Raw genomic sequence first — 19,991 nt, forward strand, 5'->3', positions numbered from 1 at the left:
CAAAGTTTCAAAGCTCCAGCACTGTTCTGTTTTAGAGTCTTAACTCTGTTTTCATCAAGAGCTTTTCTGTTACGTGTTTGTTTGGGGTTTTGTTTGTTTTCTGAAGATCTAAGGCTTTGGGAGGAGGCAGTGCAGGTTCCACAATCTTCCTGTCCCCCTTCAGGGAAGGTGTTGGGGGAGGTTTTCACCACCTTCCAGGTCCCTTCGATTTGCCTCTTGCGTTCCTGCTTCTGTTGTATTTCCATTGCTCATTTCCAGCAGTGCATTACCCGAGGCCAGGCCGCCTGTTCCTGGAGCCCATCGTGGGCACCAGCTCTCGCAGCCTGCCATTTGGTCCTGAAGAGCAGGGTCAGTGGCCTTTGTGGTGGGGGGTCTTTACAGGAGCGGTTTCTCCTCCCTGACTCACCTGCCTTTCTCCTCCTCTCCCCATCTGCAGGTCCAAGCCGTACCGGGTGCAATGAGCGCTCCGTGCCGGCCCTGCCATGGAAGGCTGTGACTCGCCCGTCATCCCCGGGAAGGACAATGGGTGCGGCATCCCTCAGCACCAGCAATGGACTGATCTCAACAGCGCCCACCTCCCCGACACGGCCGGCAGCATGGAGCAGCCCGCGGCGGAGAGCCGTGGCCCCCTGGACAGCCTGAGGGTCCCTTTCCCTGAGCGCGTCCCCGAGAGCAGCGCCGCGGCCGGCCCCGGTGCCGAGCCCGCCGGCAAGGAGGTGAGCTGCGGCCAGTGCGCCGCCTCCTTCGCCGGCCTGCAGAGCTACATGGAGCACCGCTGCACCGGCACCCGCCCGCCCCCGCCGCTGAGGGGGGAGAGCGGGAGCGAGAGCAGCGAGGACGGGGAGGAGGAGAGCGACGTGGAGAACCTGGCCGGCGAGATCGTCTACCAGCCGGACGGCTCGGCCTACATCGTGGAGAGCCTCAGCCAGCTGGTGCAGAGCGGGGGCGCCTGCGGCAGCGGCAGCGGGGCTCTCCCCTCGCTGCTCCCGAACTCTCTGCCCAAGCAGGGAGAGCCCTCCACCGCCGCTCCCGTCTACCCACAGATCATCAACACCTTCCACATAGCCTCATCCTTCGGGAAGTGGTTTGAGGGCTCAGACCAGGCCTTCCCGAATACCTCAGCCCTGGCGGGCATCAGCCCCGTCCTGCACAGCTTCCGCGTCTTCGATGTGCGACACAAAAGCAACAAGGATTACCTGAACAGCGACGGTTCTGCCAAAAGCTCCTGCGTATCCAAAGATGTTCCCAACAATGTGGACCTGTCCAAATTCGATGGCTTTGTGCTCTACGGGAAGAGGAAGCCCATCCTGATGTGTTTCTTGTGCAAGCTCTCCTTTGGGTATGTCCGCTCGTTCGTGACCCACGCGGTGCACGACCACCGAATGACTCTGAGTGAGGAGGAGCGGAAAATTCTTAGCAATAAGAACATCTCCGCTATCATCCAAGGGATAGGCAAAGACAAGGAACCCCTTGTCAGCTTTCTGGAACCAAAAAACAAAACCTTTCAGCACCCTCTCGTTTCCGCAGCTAACCTCATAGGCCCTGGACACAGTTTTTATGGTAAATTCAGTGGCATTCGCATGGAAGGCGAGCAGGCCCTCCAGGCCGGGGCAGCCGGCGGAGCGGAGCCACCGCCGGCAGGCGTCCTGGCCCCCGGCGCGCTCCTCAACCTGGGCGGGCTGACCAGCTCAGCCCTGAAGACTCCCATTACCTCAGTCCCCCTGGGCCCGCTGGCTTCCAGTCCCACCAAATCCTCAGAGGGGAAGGACCCTGGGGTGGCAGAGGGGGAGAAGCAAGAGGGAGGCGACCAGGACAGCCTCTCGGAAAAGGCAGAGCCGGTCGAGGAGGTGGAGGAGGAGGAGGAGGAGGACGTGGAGGAGGAGGAGGAGGAAGAAGAGGAGGAGGAAGAGGAAGAAGATGAGGATGATGAGGGTTGCAAAGGACTGTTTCCGAGCGAGTTGGAGGACGAACTGGAGGACCGGCCCCAGGAGGACGCTGGGGCTGTGGCAGGCGGCGGCAGCAGCAAAAAGGACCTTGCTCTCTCAAACCAAAGCATTTCTAACTCTCCCTTAATGCCTAACGTGCTCCAGACCCTGTCGCGGGGCACAGCTTCTACTAGTTCTAATTCTGCTTCTTCCTTTGTCTTTGATGGTGCAAACAGGAGGAATCACTTAAGCTTTAACAATGAGGGCGGCGGAGCCAGCGTGGCAGAGGGCAGCAGGAGGCTGGACTTTATCGATGAAAGTGCCAATAAAGACAATGCCACAGCACCAGAACCAAATGAGAGTGCGGAGGGCGAGGACGGGAGCTACATCTCCCATCACCAGCATGCTGGCCCCCTCTGTGAACTTGGGGGTGGGGAGTGCCCCTCGGGCAGCGGTGTGGAGTGCCCAAAGTGCGACACGGTCCTGGGCTCCTCGCGGTCGCTGGGTGGCCACATGACTATGATGCATTCTCGCAACTCATGTAAGACACTCAAGTGTCCCAAGTGCAATTGGCACTACAAGTACCAGCAGACGCTTGAGGCGCACATGAAGGAGAAACATCCCGAGCCGGGTGGCTCCTGCGTCTACTGCAAAAGTGGACAGCCACACCCGCGGCTGGCACGGGGTGAGAGCTACACCTGTGGTTACAAGCCCTTCCGCTGCGAGGTCTGTAACTACTCCACTACTACCAAAGGCAACCTCAGTATTCATATGCAGTCCGACAAGCATCTCAACAACATGCAAAACCTGCAGAACGGAGGGGGAGAGCAAGTCTTCAGCCACACCGCTGGGGCGGCGGCGGCGGCTGCAGCAGCCGCGGCGGCTGCGGCAGCCAACATTAGTAGCACCTGTGGGGCCCCCTCCCCCACCAAACCAAAAACCAAACCTACGTGGCGGTGCGAGGTGTGCGACTATGAGACCAACGTAGCTAGAAACCTTCGTATTCACATGACCAGTGAGAAGCACATGCACAATATGATGCTGCTTCAGCAAAATATGTCCCAAATTCAACACAACCGGCACCTGGGCCTCGGCAGCCTGCCGTCCCCTGCCGAGGCCGAGCTCTACCAGTACTACCTGGCGCAGAACATGAACCTTCCCAACTTGAAGATGGACAGCACTTCCTCAGATGCACAGTTCATGATGGGTGGATTCCAGCTGGATCCCACCAATCCCATGGCAACGATGGCTCCATCTCTAGGTGAGGCTGAAGGGTTTTCCACCGTGTCCGTCTGTAAGGCAGGGATTGTGTTTGCGTTACTGCAAAACCCTCGTGCGCCAACTGGGTGCTGCGTGCCAGATCCTTTCCTTCTGTCTCTGCGGCCCGCTGTGTAGTGCAGCCGCAATGCGATGAGTTACCTTTGTGTGGTGGTCGAGGATGGAGACTACATAGTGGAGACCTCTCTTCTGCGTTCCCCCAGACCATTTTTTTTTATTCTGGGAAAATACATTACTTTTCTGGTACCTTTTCTAAGAGTTTTAGTAGGGAGCTAATAAAATTGTAGATACTGATTATAGCTGACATGCATCAAGTGTTCCTTCTTCATGTGGAAAGCATCCTCACTATGGTGTTTCCTAATGATTTTTCCTTGGTTTGGTAAGGGGTGTGAGTTGTTTGGCGGGTGGCTTTGTGAGAGGGTCTGATCAGCTGCTGACACGCTCAGAAGCAGATGTTGATTTGGATTGTTACATGCTGTGTTGCCCTGAGAAGACAAGGTAAGCAAGTTTTGAGAATTCTGATGAATTCGGTGGAAGGGGTGGTGTTCCTCTGCTGAAGAAACTGAGTTGAAAATGTTCCTCTGATGCCAGCGTGAGATAGAAGATTCAGGGCTTGACCAGATGAGAATTATTAAACTGGAGAAGAATGGCTACAGAGAGAGAAGATTATTTCTCTCATCAGATGACAAAAACATTTAAAAATTAACTACCAAATGCATTTTTCCTGACAACGAGCATTCATCATGTTCGTGTTGGCACCATGCTTGGCACGGTGAGGGGCACACCCTACCCCCAAACAATTTAGCCCAAGAGTTAGATTTACAGTGGGGATAGAGGGTCAGGTCCCGTTGGGTTCTTCCCCCAAGCTTCTTTTGTCGCCCAGGGCCAGCAGCAGCCGCTGGGAGTGTGCACGTGCTTCCCGGTGTGTTTGAACTTCGCAGCGCTGTAGGTTGAGAGCTGGCACAGAACAGAGCCCCCCACACACTTCAGACGAGGCAGATGCTGACTGAAATTACTGCTGTCTCTACGTTGTTCTGCTGCAGCTGAGAATTTTTCACAGTACCTTGAGAAAGTATGTGAAAAGAAATCTGCCACTTCCCCTGCTTTCCTCTGAACTATTTTCTCCGTGCTGCACTCTGCCCTCCCTAACCTTGTCTATCCATCGATGCTGTTATTACTGATGCGCTCCATTACTGGTTCATTGGTCTCATGCATGTTCTCCTTTCCTTCAGCTATTCACAGTACAATTTATTATTAGTCCATAAGGACATGAAAGTCATATGAGAGAACAACAACTCAAGATACTAAAAAAAAATGAAAAAGAACACGCAGGAACTCAAGTGACTATAAATTAATTATCTTCTTTTTTTTATTTCCTGCGGTTTCCCAGCTTGCATCTTTGGGAGGTCAAGGACACAGTCTTCTTTAGCGCATTTGCAAAAGCTCCAAGTTCCCAACAGATGTAGTTGACAGTCATTTGTAATATAGCTTGTAGTATATAAAGTTACAGTGTCATCTGTGGTGGGTTTGTTGGAAGGCGCCCTTTTGGAGCTCGTAGTCCCTTCTTACCGAAGCACAAGGGAGTTGGCATGAGAGAAGTTGGGAGTGTTATAACTGAAGCCTCCTAAAGTGCATGACAAGGCCTTGATGTATATGGGCTTGCCTGGAGAGTGATTTGTGAATTGTACACTTGATGTTTGCCAATCTCAAACTGAGGATTATGGAGGGAGGCCCTTCCCATGCCAATAAGCATTTGACACGAGCTCAGCTCGTTAGACTCATATACACACACTCTGAACTTTGCTAGAAAAGAATCGGATTTTTCCCATTTTTAGACTTCAGTCCAAAGCTGGGTTTGAGTAGAATATTAATAATTCAGAAGATTCTGCATTCTGGGTTTTTACTGCATGGTGTGTTTAGGAGAGACTGATTCAAAGAGAGGGGTTCAGGATATAGCCTAAGAGATGCTTAGAAAAAACGCTACCATTAGGAGATACAGAGCATAGAAAGCAAGGGGTGGGTTCCCTGCTCTTCAGGTATTTAGAGAGCAGCTATGCAGGTGTGGCTGTACAGAGGGTATAATTCTACCGTGGCAGGGAGAGAGAGAGTGGATCGAGAAAAAAGATTGTTGGTTGCCTTGATGGAAAGACAGGTTCTTGGCAGTGCATGCAGATGGGATTTTCCCTCTCCAAAGAGTTCTTCTCTGTGTCAACACAAGATAGGCTTGATGAAAATGAGGTGCTGTTCCTCTAACAAGCTCAGCATTCGGGTTTTCTTGCCAGCTGTAGTTCGTCCTGCTTAGGACTGTAATGAACTTTGTGGTATTGGCTTTCTGCAGGAAAGATAGCGGCACATGCACTGCCCAAAGCAATGGTCTGTACCAACTGTAGTTACATACTTTCAGAAAGGTTAGTATGGTTTTGCTGAACTTTGAGTGTCTTCCCGGTGTTGGCTGCTTCTCAGCAAACAGGTTGAAACATAGGAACCTAAAAGTTAAGGAAATAAAATCTCTCTTTTTGATTGACTGAGTAACTGTTGGCCTGAAGTTTCCTTTAATAAGTTTGTTGAGCTGAGCTGTGACGTAATATCAAGGTAAAATACCAGAAAGCTGCAGGAGGAGCATAAACGTCTTAAAAATGGAAAAGGAGAGCAAGGTGGAGCAAAGGTCCTAAGAAGAGGCTGGTGGTTGGTCTCTGTGCTTTGGCATAAAAAGTTAATGTCAGAAAAAGAAAGTTTCTCTGTCCCCATCTTCAGAGTGCTCTGATGTAAATAAGAGCTTGCTTCATTCATTTACTGTAAGTGAATAGAGTTCAGCTCTTGGTTTGAAGAGCAGATCCGACACTTGAAGACAGTTAAGCGTCCTGCTGCTTTCCTTGACATGCTCTTGCACTGTCTATTAATAGTGGTTGTTTTTTCCTTGGGCATACAGTGCGTTTGTCAACACTGTTTTTAGAAGACTGTCCACCGTTTTGAACTCTTGGACAAGAGATGAGACCTAATAGTGAAGGAGTGGCACTTTTCAGGTTGTTTTTTGTACTTGCCAGATTCTGCACCGTTGCCCGCTTCCGACAGCAGTGCGGTGACCTAACTGTAATCCTGCCAGCACTTGGACTTGTGACTGTTGACCTTTTTTTTATTTGGCAGGGACTGTGCTCAGGTACTGCATGAGGTAACGTTTCTTGCTTCTCCAGGTGAGCAAGAAAAAACAGGATCAAGGGTTATGCTGTTTTTGAAAAGGCAACACAGACTTTCAGTGCGGTACTAAGGAAATCTTCAACCTCGGAAACTTTGTGGGGTTTTTCTTGCCACCTTTCATGGGCAGAGGGTTGGATGCTGCTTCAGAGGGTGGGTGGCAAGGGCTACTGCGGTCCTTTCCCAGCCTTACGCGCCAGCTGCCATTGCTTTTTTTCTTCAGCTATGGTACTGCCCAGCAGCGCAGGGGCAGCTGTGCTTGGCTTTTGCTGTGTGTTCGGTGGGTGCAAGAGTTGCACTGAGAGCAGCGTACGTTCTGCTCTGTGCTTCTCTTCTGGCAAGTGAAGAATTCGGCTTTTCTGACCTCTTTTTCCCCTTTTTCCTTCGTGCAGTGGGTGGAGAGATCCCCCTGGACATGCGGTTAGGTGGTGGACAGCTGGTGTCTGAGGAGCTAATGAACTTGGGTGAGAGTTTCACGCAAACAAATGACCCATCGCTGAAGCTCTTCCAGTGTGCTGTGTGCAACAAGTTCACTACAGATAATTTGGACATGCTGGGTCTCCACATGAACGTGGAGCGTAGCCTCCCTGAAGACGAGTGGAAGGCAGTGATGGGGGACTCATACCAGTGCAAGTTGTGCCGCTACAACACGCAGCTCAAGGCAAACTTCCAACTCCACTGTAAGACAGACAAGCACGTGCAGAAATACCAGCTGGTAGCACATATCAAGGAGGGTGGCAAGGCCAATGAGTGGAGGCTGAAGTGTGTGGCCATTGGGAATCCAGTACATCTGAAATGCAATGCTTGCGACTACTACACCAACAGTCTAGAGAAGCTGCGTCTTCACACAGTGAACTCGAGGCATGAGGCCAGCCTGAAGCTCTATAAGGTAAGGGTTGGCTTTGCTTCATCTTCCTTCATTGCCCAAGTGCTGGAACAAAGGAAAATCTGGTTTGAACCGCAGTGGATTGTGATCCTTTGGAGACGAGTTGCTCGGATCTCTCCAGCAGGACCCAGTCTCACTTGCGTAGTACAGCGTTTCAGCAGGCGTTCTGATGGCAACTGTGGTTGTTAAAGCCTTAGGCCAATGGGTGTTCATGTCAAGGTGCTTTAATGGGGACTTGTATGTCTTATAGCACTGCATATAAATGATACTTTTGCACAAAAATTCAACAGTCACTTTTGAAAGCATTGTGCGAGGCGGTGTTTGCCACACTTCTGTTAGTTTTTTTCCATAAGGCGGTTTGTTAAACCATATGAGATTCTTCATGAGCGCTTGAAGGCTTTTACTGTTGTCAGAGAAATGTGTTCATCCTGGCATGGAGAAGGCTCGGTAGATGGAGCGGGGAGGGATGGAGGAAGAGGGCCACTGTCTTTGAGCTCTTATGCTGTGTGTACGTTAACGCTGGGATCTGTAAGCAAAGTGTTGCTTGAGGCTGGAAAAGGGAAAAGGCCGGAAGAGAAGCGTCTTTACGCGTGCATGTACTTGACTGTGCATATGGACAGTGTATTTGGAGGCGTTGCAGGTTTTCATCCACGGCAGTATTTGGCCTGTGACTGCCATCTTGTTTTCTTTGCTCTTTTCCCCCCCTCATTTTGTGTCTTCTTTATAACCATCTTCTCTTTCCTGACTTGTTTCTGTCGTTCACAACCCCCTCCTCTCGCTGGCCTGAACCCCGTGGGCTGTAACCCAAGAGGAGCTCCGGATACAGTAAATAGTCCTTTCACTCGTGCAGCAGAATTGCTCCAGACGTTTCTATTGATTTTCACTGGACTTAAAGCTTCACCTTTTTCTCTAATCATCCCATAATGGCTTTAGTATGAACAATCAGGTACGAATTGCCATAAATCTAAGCAGCCGCATACCTTCCATTCACACATGCTATCCCACTCATTGTCTTCTCATTTCTCTCAGGTTTTTTTATATTCTTTCTGTCCTCATCCTTTTCCTGCTTTCCCTCAAATATGGTGAGATTTTTTTCTATATGAGTATATATACACAGAGACTGTATTCTGTGCTGCTTAATTATTTCTTTGAATATTTTTCTTTATGTAATGGGAATTTAAAAGGTGACACTGAACTGTACAGTAGCCCACCCACATCACAGTGCAGACACATTAGATTTCAAAACTCCTGGATTTTCCCTAGAAATGAGCATTTCCAGCAAATTCAGAGAGGACAGAGACAACCAGGAGCATCATAGAAGGTTTGCCTTGAACTGCAATGGTTGGACCTGCCTGGAATTGTTAGGGAACTGCTCAGAGGAGGAATAGGTTTCTGCTAAATGCACTGTTGAGGCCAAGACTGCTGTGACGATTGCTGTTACCGTCATCAGCTGTGATCCAGCATAACACAGCAGAGTCTGGCTCTAAAAATACACATACATCTCTGCTCTTAGATGTGCAGGAGACCTGAGAGAGTAAAATCAGCTTGGAAACTGGGGGCAGGAGACTCCCAGTGAGACTTTAAAAATCCAGCTGAGGAATTGAATCTCCTCTGTCTATGGAATTCCATTTGGGACAAAAAACCAGTTGTTTGAAAATTCTATTATGAGTTTTAACACATATTATTGTTCTCTTCAATATACATTGCAAAGTTTAAAAATTCTTTATCTAGACCCTTCATCTACAGTGGTTTCTACTGGGGGAGATGCAAATTGGGGCACTAGAATTCTCTCACTCTGAGGAGGGAAAAGGAAAAAAAAAACAAAAGAGAGAGAGTAAAAAACGCCCACCAAAGTCAGACTGGGGAAGAGCCGTAGATGCGTGTAATAAAGATTCCTGAAATGTTTTCCTCAGACAGGTGAAGAGGAGTTGTCAGTTTTCAGGTTCATAAGAGCCCTGGGCAGTTCTCAGCTGTTACAGCCCTGCGTTGCTTCTGACACGAAAGCAGTGAAACACTTAGGTGCAAAATGACACATTTCAGAGTAATGAGGTCTGTTGTATGGTCCATATATTACCTTTCTCTTATGCCCATATAAAGCCTGTAGCAGGGGACAGCGGGTGTCTGGATTCATGGAGTATTGCTCCTGCTTAGCTGGAATCAGTGTTGGACTTCACGGAGAAACCTGCCTATGGCTTAAGCAAGCTTGAGTGCGATTCTTCCAGTCTTCAGAATGGTTGTAATGCCATGTCTCTTTTGATAGCTGAAAAGATGCAGCGGGAGTGGGGGTAGTTCACAGAATGGTTTCTCTTCTCTCAGGCCTTGGTGTGGTCTGCAGTAAATTGAGATTGATTGGATGTTATTTTTCCTCTTGCTAATGTAATCCATTAGCCTGGCACATGCATAATCAGTTTAGAGCACAGTTAACTGGATGTAATCGAGTTCTTCCCTGCCTGCTGGAGAAAATCCTCTCCAGATGCTGCTGGGTGAGAGCGCGTACTAGGCTTATCACACACAATCCTACTTATTCTGCTTTTTTGCCATTTTCCTCTTAAATCACATGTTATTGGCTGCTTGCATTGCCCAAGAGCCACTTCTGTTAGTGCTACTTGCTGCCAAAAAATGTGATCTGGAGACACTGTTAGCCCTGTAGTCTGGTGAACCTTTTAGTCTTCTCCTGCAATGCTTCCAGTGCCAGAGAAGAAGGTCTGGTCTTCTGCTGCCATCTTCGTCCTGCACATTGCAACAACTTGCATCAGACCTCTTCCCACGTCAGTGATGCGGGGTCAGGGATGCTGCAGTGGGGCCCTTGCTTACGACAAGAAACTGGAAGGGTCTGATAATCTTTCCTTTATTCTTAAGTTCTCCCGGAATCCCTACTGTCCCCCTAAAACCCTGCAACTAAACTGGAAATCCTGTTGTTTATCTTGCACTTGCTGGGGAAATGCGGCACTTGTGCCTCTCACCATGACTGCTTACCTCCTTGCTGCAGTTCGTGAGTTTTGTATTCTGAGAAGCTACCTGGAAAACAAGAGTACGGTTGTAAATGTGCGTGCTTAAATTTTTGAGGCGGATGTACTGGCTTGAGGTAGATGACGGGTTTGAAGACCCTTCATCTCTTAGCTGGGACAGCCAGATGAGTATAGTGAGGCTGGGGTTGAGTTACACTGGGGGTTGTAAGCAGAGAGTCAGAGACACTACAAGCGCAGGCTTACTGTAACAGAGGCTAAGCCTTGTCTCCTCGTGACCGCAAAGGAGTAGACCAGACTTGAAGCACAGCAGCGTTCCCCACATCTGGAAGAGGTCGGGCATGAGTTCCTGGCGTCTATTGCACAGGTGGAATTTCCAGAAGGAATTAATCTGCCCGAGCAAGAGCCAAGTTTGGACGTTTCCTACAACTTCCTGAAAATCTCTAGTTCAAAACCTGCAACTCAGAAGAAGTTTAAACAAAGAACTACTGAAGAAACACATTGCTGGCCAGACTGCCAAATGAGTGCATTCAATGAGTTCATTCAGTGTCTTCCTTTTCAGCCTTTCCAAGTGCTGAGTTAACTTTTTCAGGGAATAGGGAGTCTGAAGAAGAGGGTAGGGGTTACATGGTGCCCTGCATAGAGGTTCTTTGTTAACTAGAAGATGCAGAGTGTGCAGGAAAATGACTCCTTAATACCAGTACTCAAGATACTAGCGGTGATGAAACTTACTGGATCTGTGCTGACTTGGAAAGAAATGAAGATGACCTGTGAAAAGGAAAACAGGAGGTGCAGCTACAAACCCAGCAGAAGGTGGTGGGAGTTCCCAGTTCTGCTGCAGAGCAGCATGTGTCTCGTCCTGCCTCTCCCGCAGGCTCAGCAGGAGCGTGCACATCTCTTTTGAGAGCGGAGAGGCTGAGCTGGAGTAACTGCAGCAAGGTGCTGAGCTGTGCTGGGGTTTGGGAGCCAAGCTTTACAGTTCCAGTTTAGTACAAAGCACAAGACAGCCTGAAAACAAAAGCATATGTTCTGTGCTGTGTTAATCGAAGAGCTATGGTGGGGCTGTTGGCCTTAAATGAAGATACTGGTCATATAGGCAATGGAGAAAGCTGGTGGAAAGGAAGATAACCCCAAGGACACTGTAGTGTGAGAGTGTAGAACGTGTTGGGGTGACAGAGGAGCTGGGGTGACAGTGTGCACTAACTTCCTTGACTCCGGTAAAGTACCATAGAATCCCCAGCAGTGATTTACATCACACAACTAAGAAGTGTATACAAGGCTGTATCACCAGCTATCGGACCAGGACGGTGGCTGTGGTGAGCTAGGGGAAATTTGACAGCCTGCAATGTAGAAAGTGCAATAGGAGACGTGTTTTTTAGCTACCATGCTGCAAATGGGGTAAAGTGTCATGGCAGCGTGTGATACAGTGACTAAACTTTTAGAGGCTCTAAGTGCCAACTTGAAGAAACTTGTTAGAAAATCCCAAAAAGTTTTTCATCCCAAATCATGCATGGAATATTGTATGAGATGTAATTACTGAATGACAATCGTAATGCGTTCAGATTCAATATCCTTCCATGATAGAAACCGACAAAAAGAGCATTTACCATAACAGTATCTAGCTTTGAAGTTAAAACTAGATGAAACTGGGTGAGCTACTGTTAGAGAAATTAAAAAGGTGTGATGTGTGTAGGTCACAGAGGATTTACTTAAAACCACATTAGGTGCTTGTATTAAATGTATACGACCCATGAGAAAAAGTTGAAAACAGAACCAGGGGGGAAACCCTGCCAAAGTCCACAGAAAGTCCAACATGATTAAATAGGAAAGTATTTCAAGGGGAGGTAGGAAAAGGAAAAGGGAAGAAGGAGCACAGTATGGGAAGGAGGAGTGAATTCTTCTCGCTCATGTTTCAGGGAAGAATTGAAGGATGCCTCTTTGTATAGGATAAATCCAAGAGGTGGTCGCAGACAGAGGTACCAGTAAAGGAAGAAGGTACTGGGGTTACCAGGACTAAAGAGTTCTGCGGGACCCTGCACATGAAATGGCAGACTCCTGGCAGTAATGTATGCCAGAAACTACAAAGCATTAAGTCAGCAAGTTGACAGAAACTGTAATAAGAAGTCTTAGTAGGCATGTGGATTAGAAAGGGGAAAAAACAGACTTTGAGAAGAGAAGGTTCTCCCAGCACCGCTAGTTCTTTGACCAAATCAGCCAGCCTACAGGTAGGGCTGCTCTGGTTCATACAGGCAGTGGGTTTCCCGAGTCTTTGCCAAGATTCTTCATGAACAGCTCTTAAGTAAAGATGTGGTTATTGTCACTGGGGGAAGAAGTCTGTGAATGGATGGTGAGGTGAAGGATGGGAAATAAAAAATAAAATAAAAACTAACTTTCCACAATGGAGAAGAAAGATTAGAAGATACGTGGGTTTTTTCCTGTGGTTATAAGTGATCCAAAAATGGAGTAAAAAGCAAGCTTAAAAATCTGCTATAAGGTAAAAATATGTAGACTGCTTAGATGTAAAGCTGGATGACAGTTGCAGAAGAACTTTACGACACTAAATGCTTTCACAGGAAATGATAGATGAAATTTGGTGTCATAGAGTATTAGAGGAATGGAGGGCAGACAGCCCTAATGTGGATGTCTGGGCTTTTCTCTCTCCTCCCCCTGTCATGCCAAAAAAAAAAAAAAAAAAAAAAAAAAGAGGGTTAAAATTGCTCTTCCTGCAAGCAAGATGTGGAATCAGTCACAATCTCTTTAAAAACATTAACTCAATGATCAATGGCAAGCAGAAAGGTAAGGGTAACACAGGGGAACTGTGTAAATCCTTGATTTGTCTGATTGTTGAATTTTGCATTCAATTTAGCTCATTTTAGGAAGGATTAAAAAAACTAGAAGCCCAGAGAAAGTGGCAGGGATGATACCTGGCTGGAATGACGTGTGTGAAGACAATAAATAGACTTTGGAGTTAGCTTGACACACAAATCCAGAATGGAGCAGAGTAGGTGAATAGGCAGCAGTTGCTCACCTTTTCCTCCTAGCACAAAAAAAAAGGAGCACCTGATACAATTAGTAACAGGTTTAAAATTAAAATTAAAAATAAACCAGGAAAAAAGCCCCACTTTTTTTAGTCCAGCATATCATTTACCTGTGAATCTTATCGCCACGGATGTTGTAGAGAATGGACACGCAGATGGACTGAAAAAGGAGCAGGACAGATAGGCGAGGAGCTGGCATACAGGTTGTCGCTAGATGGTCATCAAGGCACAAGCTCCAGCGCAGTAACTTCTCAAATAGCCAGTAGCTTCGATTATGCACTAGGAAAGGATTGGTTTAGAACTGCCCTGTTTCCTTTCACAAATTTCACTGCCAGCAGAAATTGTTAGTTTATTAGAATCTGTTTACTATTCCTTTTTGGGTTAGCGTGAGTTAAGCATGCCGTAATTCTGCAGTAAGGTAGAGCTGAGTCTCATCTCATCCCACCATTTGGCTGAAAGTAGACATTTCCTGTGGAACTTCAGTGTAGGAAAGCTCTATGTTTTGTCACGTAGAGTTTTAAAGAAATATATTGATTTTCAAGCTTTAAAAAGAAAAAAATCAGAAAAACAATGGCATCAATGAGAAGCAAAAAGGAGATCTTGGCTTTTGGCTCCAAGATATGAGAGACTAAAGTGGAAAGTTTTTGCGTTTCTCTCCTTAATGAGTTTTATTCAGCCTAGCAGAAGTTTGGAAAACACTCTGCATAGTCCATCCTTCTGCAGCTGCTGGTAGAGGTCTGTCTTCTGTCACGCAGAGGATGGCAGAAAACTCTACCCTGGCCATTGCCAGCAAGTGGTGGCTCTGCCGTCAGCCCCTGGAGCCCGCCCAGCTTCAGCCTCCGGATCCTGCAGGGGTGCGAGAGAGCTGAGCGTGGCGTTGCCAGAGCTGCGAGTAGCTAGTGTGATTCAGCTTTGAAATACCCGAATGATTTAACATAGGCAAAAGGAAACATGTTTGGGTTTTGATTTTTATCAAAAACTTCCTTCGATCTCTGCCTTTTAAGGTTCTTAGGGTGAAGTTGCCCACAAAGAGTCTGTTGTGCTTGTTACAAAGGATTTAGAGCTATATTAACCTTTGATTTACTCACTCTCTGCCTTCTGTGTGTTTTGGGTTTATTTTTGCAAGTTGTCTTTTGAGCTACAGATGCGGCATCAGAGCTCTGAATTGCACTCATGAGTAACACGAATCGTGCCGGAAGCCTGTTTAAATTATAGACTATAAGGGACTTTTAGCTGATTTCCTACAAGGTCTTAAGTTAAAATTCCAACAGCGGCTTCTCAAGTGAAATACCCATTTAAGTCTCCCCACAAAGTTGTTTTTAAAGCTGGTCTCCAAAACCTTTAATTCAAATCTGCCATCCTCTAGTCTCGGATAAACTCATAATGAAAGATGAGCGTATGAACTGGAGCGGTTCTGAGAACTAAAGTGTGCTTAAATCCTGAATGAACTTTTGAGCCTTGCTGAACCTGTAGCTGGAGAAACTTTGTGAACTACACCCTGGTCTGCACACGTCATGAATCTGTGCCGAGAGGGGTTTCAGAGCTGGACCTTGTGCCTGGGGGGCTGAGCTCCTGGCTAAGCCCCCCGGCCAGGGGATGAGTTGTCCCAGCTCCAGCAGCACCTCTCAGCAAGGTCTGTGAGCTCAGCCTTCTTCTAGGCTTACAGAAATTCAAGCAGCAATTTGCTTCTACACAAACCCGACTATTTTTCACAGTACAGCCAATTACAGGAGGAATGAGCCCCTGCGATCTAGTTCTACTTTCATTCTGTTGGGATTGCCAAGTATTATAATAGAAAAAACACTCGCTATCCATTTAACCCTTTTAGAAACCTCCCTCTTGGGACTGCGCATTTCTCTGAGTGACAGATTGCTCCATCGCGTCACCCTGGCATTAAAGTAGGATTTTACCTTCCTTTAGATATTTAATAATAAGGTATGTTAGTATAGGATCAAAAAATTTATGCTTTCTCTATGCTGCTTTTTGAAAGGGTTGAGATCGGAACTATTGAGAATACACAGCACTGCTTGCTCTATGTTTTATTTATGGACTTCAGTCACTTAGATTTTTCTTTCAACAGTTTTCCAGTAAGTACGGAGCCATATGCACCAATAGCTTAGTGAAGAAACCACCCTGTAAAAGCAACTTGAATAACAGATGAGGCAGACTGCAACTGGAACAGGAGCAAGTGATCACCACAGCAGGAGCTAGGAGGTAGCCAAAACATATAGCTAAAAGCTGGATGTCAAACAGGATGTAGAATTCAAAATATTTGTGAGAATGGGTTAAAAAACCAAACAAATGGACAAAAACCAAGAAAAAAAAAAAACAACAAAAAAAAAACCAACAAAAAACACCTTGGCGAGCTTTTATCCTAATGTGCATAAACTGCCAGTTCTTCGCAGCTTCTGTAGCAGTCACGTGTGAACCGCTGTAGATGGCTGTTTGGGCTTGGTTTCCCTCTGGTTCACCAAGATTGCGGTGTGTGAGCTGGCGGGGAGAGGCCAAGCACCAGGGAGTAAGAAAGGTCTTGCAAAGCTGTCCCGGACCTCAGCTGTTCTCTCGCAAGAAGATGTCATCATTTTGGTGGGGCAGCAGCATGAATCTTGTACAACCTTTTCCCATGTGTGATGGCAGTTTTGTCTGTGTTTATGGTTCATTTTTTATCCCAGTAATTTTGGAACGTGTGGATGAATATTTGAATTTCAAAGCAGGAGTTTCTCCCTCTTGAGATGATGCCCCTTGTACACACTTTCAGGGTGAGGACAAGGTGGTCGTGGTCCTTGCTCTGATGTAGGGCCGTGGACAGAAGCTCTGGCAGGCCTTGCTGTGGTGGTGTAAGCCGTTGGGGACCTGCTGTCTCTCCTGTACTGATGTGGGAGGTTGCTGCTCTGCAGAGGACAGTGTGAAGGGCGAATGTGTCAGAGATGCAGGTCTGGATCTGAAAGACCTCATTTTTTCCAGGTGATCAGCCACTGTGAGCACAGGCTGGTGCAGAAGCGCGTGTGTCTGCTTACTCCTGCCTGCAGCTCTCGCACCACGATGGGCAGCTCCAGTCAGGAGAGCTGAAATGAGATTTGGCGGAGACAGGTAACAGGCCTCTTTGTCAGGATCTTATCCCGACACATTTGTCAGGGCTCTTATCCCGATGTTCCTGCAGGTGCCTGATTGCACTTAGTTGAAGGCAAGCGTGTAGGACTGGGACAAGCCTGTGTGTAAGAGTGTTGGAGCGAGCAGGTAGAGGAGGTGGGGGGATGGTTTTGTACGAGCCTGAAGCTGGTGAGCGGAGCTGCAGTGCAGGGCTTATAAGCCCTTGCTTGCCAGTGTCCGCTGAAACCTGTGCAGGTGGTTCCCCTGCACGATGATCCTGCCCTCCCATCTGGGCAGTCATGTTTCTCTTCGGGTAGTACGCCTCAAAGACCCGGGAAATGCACTTAATTCCTTTTCCTGGTTGGGATAGGGTCAGGCTTTCAGCACGGTGGGCAACAGTCCTGGCCAGGTAACAGCAGCACAGCTGCAGGCTCTTTGACGACAAGCTTATTAAATAATGGATGGCCATTCATTAACATCCATCTCCAGCAGTGGGTTGATTTGCAGGCTGGGAAGGAGGCCATAAGGTGCTTTCCCCGACCTGCTCCACGTGACGTGGCGTGAACTGCTGATTTCTTTTAGGCTGTGCTAGTGCCACCGGGCTACAAGGCGCTTTGTCGTCTTCTCTCCTGAGATAACTGAGCTATTTCTGAATAAAATTTTGTAACAGTTAAAGTCCCCAAAATTACTGTGCAAGTGGTATGGGAGGTTCTGTTTGCTATCGCTTAGGGAATTCATTGAATTACAATAAATAATGTATGCATAATGCATAACTTAATACCATAGTGTTCTTTTGGTCCTACTTGCCAGTCCTAAAAGTTCTGGCCTTGTACTGTAATGTGTGCAATCAAGTTCTGCAATTCAAATTAGGCAATAAGTTACACTTGTGCAACAGGTTCTCTGAAAGTTGCGCCTTTGGGTATGGTTGGACAAGCTCCGGTAAACCTTATTGCAGCTCTTTGAAGATACTTGTCTCCGGGTTACTTTGTCTCTGCCAAAGACTGCTACCCACGCTGCAGAGTTGCAGGGCAGAGCGCGAGCGTCCCGTCCTGTCCCGCTGCTGGAGCGTGGCCGCGTGCGCTGGGCACGTGGGCACCGTCGCCTGAAACGGCTGGAGCCGGCACGGGGAGCTCTGGAGCCGGCACGGGGAGCTCTGGGCGGGCCGGGCTGTGCTCTGCTGCGCTGGTGGTACTCGGGGGGTGCCAGCACCTGGGGGAGGATGGCAGCATCTCAAATGCTGCCGCTGTCTGGTAGGTGGGTATTTATTTAAAAGCTTAGTGATACCAGTTTGTCCCTTACTACCTTTGCAGAGTTTGCAGATCCCTCTACTGGGACGCGGTAAGCCAGCATGCCGGTGGTGTGTTACGAGGAGCAGATTCCAGCTCATGTGTCTCTGGCAGGGACTTGGCATGTCTGTGCAGACTAAAGATAATAAGCAAGTGTTGCAGTCAGTTGACTTTTCACAGTGCTGTATCATTGTTCTCCCAAACTGCCTTCTCCCATATTTCGAACCTTCCCTTTGCCATGAGCTGTGAGGAATTAGGTCTGGATGTTGTGGCACACTATGGAAAAAGCTGCTGGGATCAACCCGTAGTCCAAATACTTGCTTAGGTACTAGTTTGATTTATGTTGGAGTTGCCGTACAGCTCCATTGTTATGTTGCTTTTTTCCCCGAGACCAGAAATGAATGCCCCGATTCCTTTCTTCCCTCTCTTGTTCTGCATTTAAAGCAGGAAGGTGGTTTTCTAAGGAGGTACCTTTATTTGGCCGTTGAATCATCAGCGGAGTGCAGTTAATCCCAGGATCCTGGTTTCCTCTTTGTCCTAAGCATTAGTTCAGATTTTTTCTGCCCAGCAGAACAGGCTGTGGCGGCTCGGGTAGAAATGCAGTCGCTGCCGTGTCACGCGGCCATTTGAGCCTCTTGTCAGCCTGGGGGCTCGTGAGGTGGGGAGAGTGGGGACCTGCTGCAGGAGGCAGAGGCCGGGATGCTCTGATCTAATTGGGGAGAATGTAAAAATTTGAATTTTATCCCTTCCTTTCATCCCTTGTGCAGGGCTGCCGGCGGTTACAGAATTTGCAAGGACTGATGCACGTGACCTGTTTGGGTTTCACCACGTTTATTTGGCAGTTAGGGTCCTCTGACCTGCTGCTATTTATTTCCCTTCAGCTGCCTAATGGCCTCAAGACTTTATTCCTGCCTCTCTTTCTGAACAGGCATTACAGTCCTGTCCCACCCACTCCTCTCTTTCTCATGCTTGAAGAATGATGGTTACAAAGAAAATCACCTGGGGAAGTTTCAGGCAGCAGTAACAAAGCCTATCTCCACAGAGGGGAGGCTAATTACACAGCTAATTAATCCAACAGATGTCACTTTAAATGCCTGTTTCTTTGTGACTCTGTTGCACGCATCATGCTGGTTAAACAGACTTCATGGACCCTGTTCAAAATGCCTGCACAGGCTGCTGGAAGCTGCCAGTTTAGACCCTGGTGTGTCCTGTTCGCTCCCCGAGGTTCGTATGGAGGAACGAGTCCCAGAGAGCCGAGCCTAGACCGCGCTCCAACAGATTGCACTCAGAGAGAAATGCTGTTTAATAGTTATGTTTGGTTCAAAAACTCTAAAATAGCAGATGTGAGTATTGAAGTGGTTGTTTACATTCTTGCTCTAAGTAGGGAGGCGAGGCAGAGGCGTCGGGGAGAGGAGACCCCATCCTGCTGCACCAGAAGTGCGCTTGGCGCGAGTAAAAGAGAATTTGGAAACCTGAGCCGCTCCGGTAAGGTCAGCAGTTCAAACCCAAGGCTGGTGGAGGGCCTGAAGCTGCTCATCTGTCTGACGTGAATGTGGTCTGTCCGGTTCCCGCAGCCAGCAGCTCCTGTGCCATCGGGAGGGTCCCCTTACTCTGTCTCCCTGGGGTAAGAAAAAAAAAAGAGTGCTTATCCAGTGTCTCGAGCAAGTCTTTGCTTGTAAGGGCAGGGATGAATCCTGGTTGCCCCCCAGAAGAAGGGAGCAGTTCCTTACCCTCTCACGGGGCTGGTCCTTTGCTGCTGAAGGTCAGTGGTCACTGCGTGACAGCTTTCTGCTGAGACTCCCTGATTCGATTTCCTGCTGCACTTGTTCACCAGCCTGGGAGGATTAGGGGACACCTGTAATGACGCAGCGGTGTCAGCGCTGGTGGTTTTATATGTAGGTGCTGTGGTATTTTCTCCCCTTTGTGCTGCTCTGCAGGCTGGTAACATTGAGGTAAGATGCAAACACCTCAGCAGTGTGTCCGTCACCTGAGGTATACGCTGCCATTGTCAGACACCGGTGTCACACTGTGTGTGCATGTCCCGGTTTGAGATTGTCATTCTGAAATGTCCCGTTTTCTGGGTGTGTGCTCTGCTGGTTGGCTTGGCATTTTATTCCATTTTCATACTAGTAGAGTCAGAGGGTTCCCTACTTCTTACTGAGCAGATACCTTCTGGGGTCAGGAGACTCGTACAACGCTGTCTGCAGTGCTGGACCAAGACCCCCAGCACGGCGCCTGAAAGGCGGCTGCTGGGACGGGAAAAGCAACCCCAGTGCTCCGGGTATAACACACAAGACAATCCTGAAGGCGTCGGACTGAACTGCCTAGTG

General features: G+C 48.1%; 1 protein-coding gene across 1 annotated transcript in view; it reads left to right on the forward strand.

Moving 5' to 3' along the window:
- Positions 1-466: 466 nt before the first annotated feature.
- ZFHX3 (zinc finger homeobox 3) overlaps positions 467-19,991 on the forward strand; it is a 113,364-nt gene continuing 93,839 nt past the window's right edge. Inside the window, exons 1-2 of the mRNA XM_082489282.1 lie at positions 467-3,186; positions 6,788-7,284. Of these exons, the coding sequence (XP_082345408.1) occupies positions 483-3,186; positions 6,788-7,284 (3,201 nt within the window). The 5' untranslated portion in view covers positions 467-482. The remainder of the gene's footprint in view (positions 3,187-6,787; positions 7,285-19,991) is intronic.

The sequence above is a fragment of the Vanellus vanellus genome (genome assembly GCF_965231255.1).
Source record: "Vanellus vanellus genome assembly, chromosome: 12".
Lineage (NCBI taxonomy): Eukaryota > Metazoa > Chordata > Aves > Charadriiformes > Charadriidae > Vanellus > Vanellus vanellus.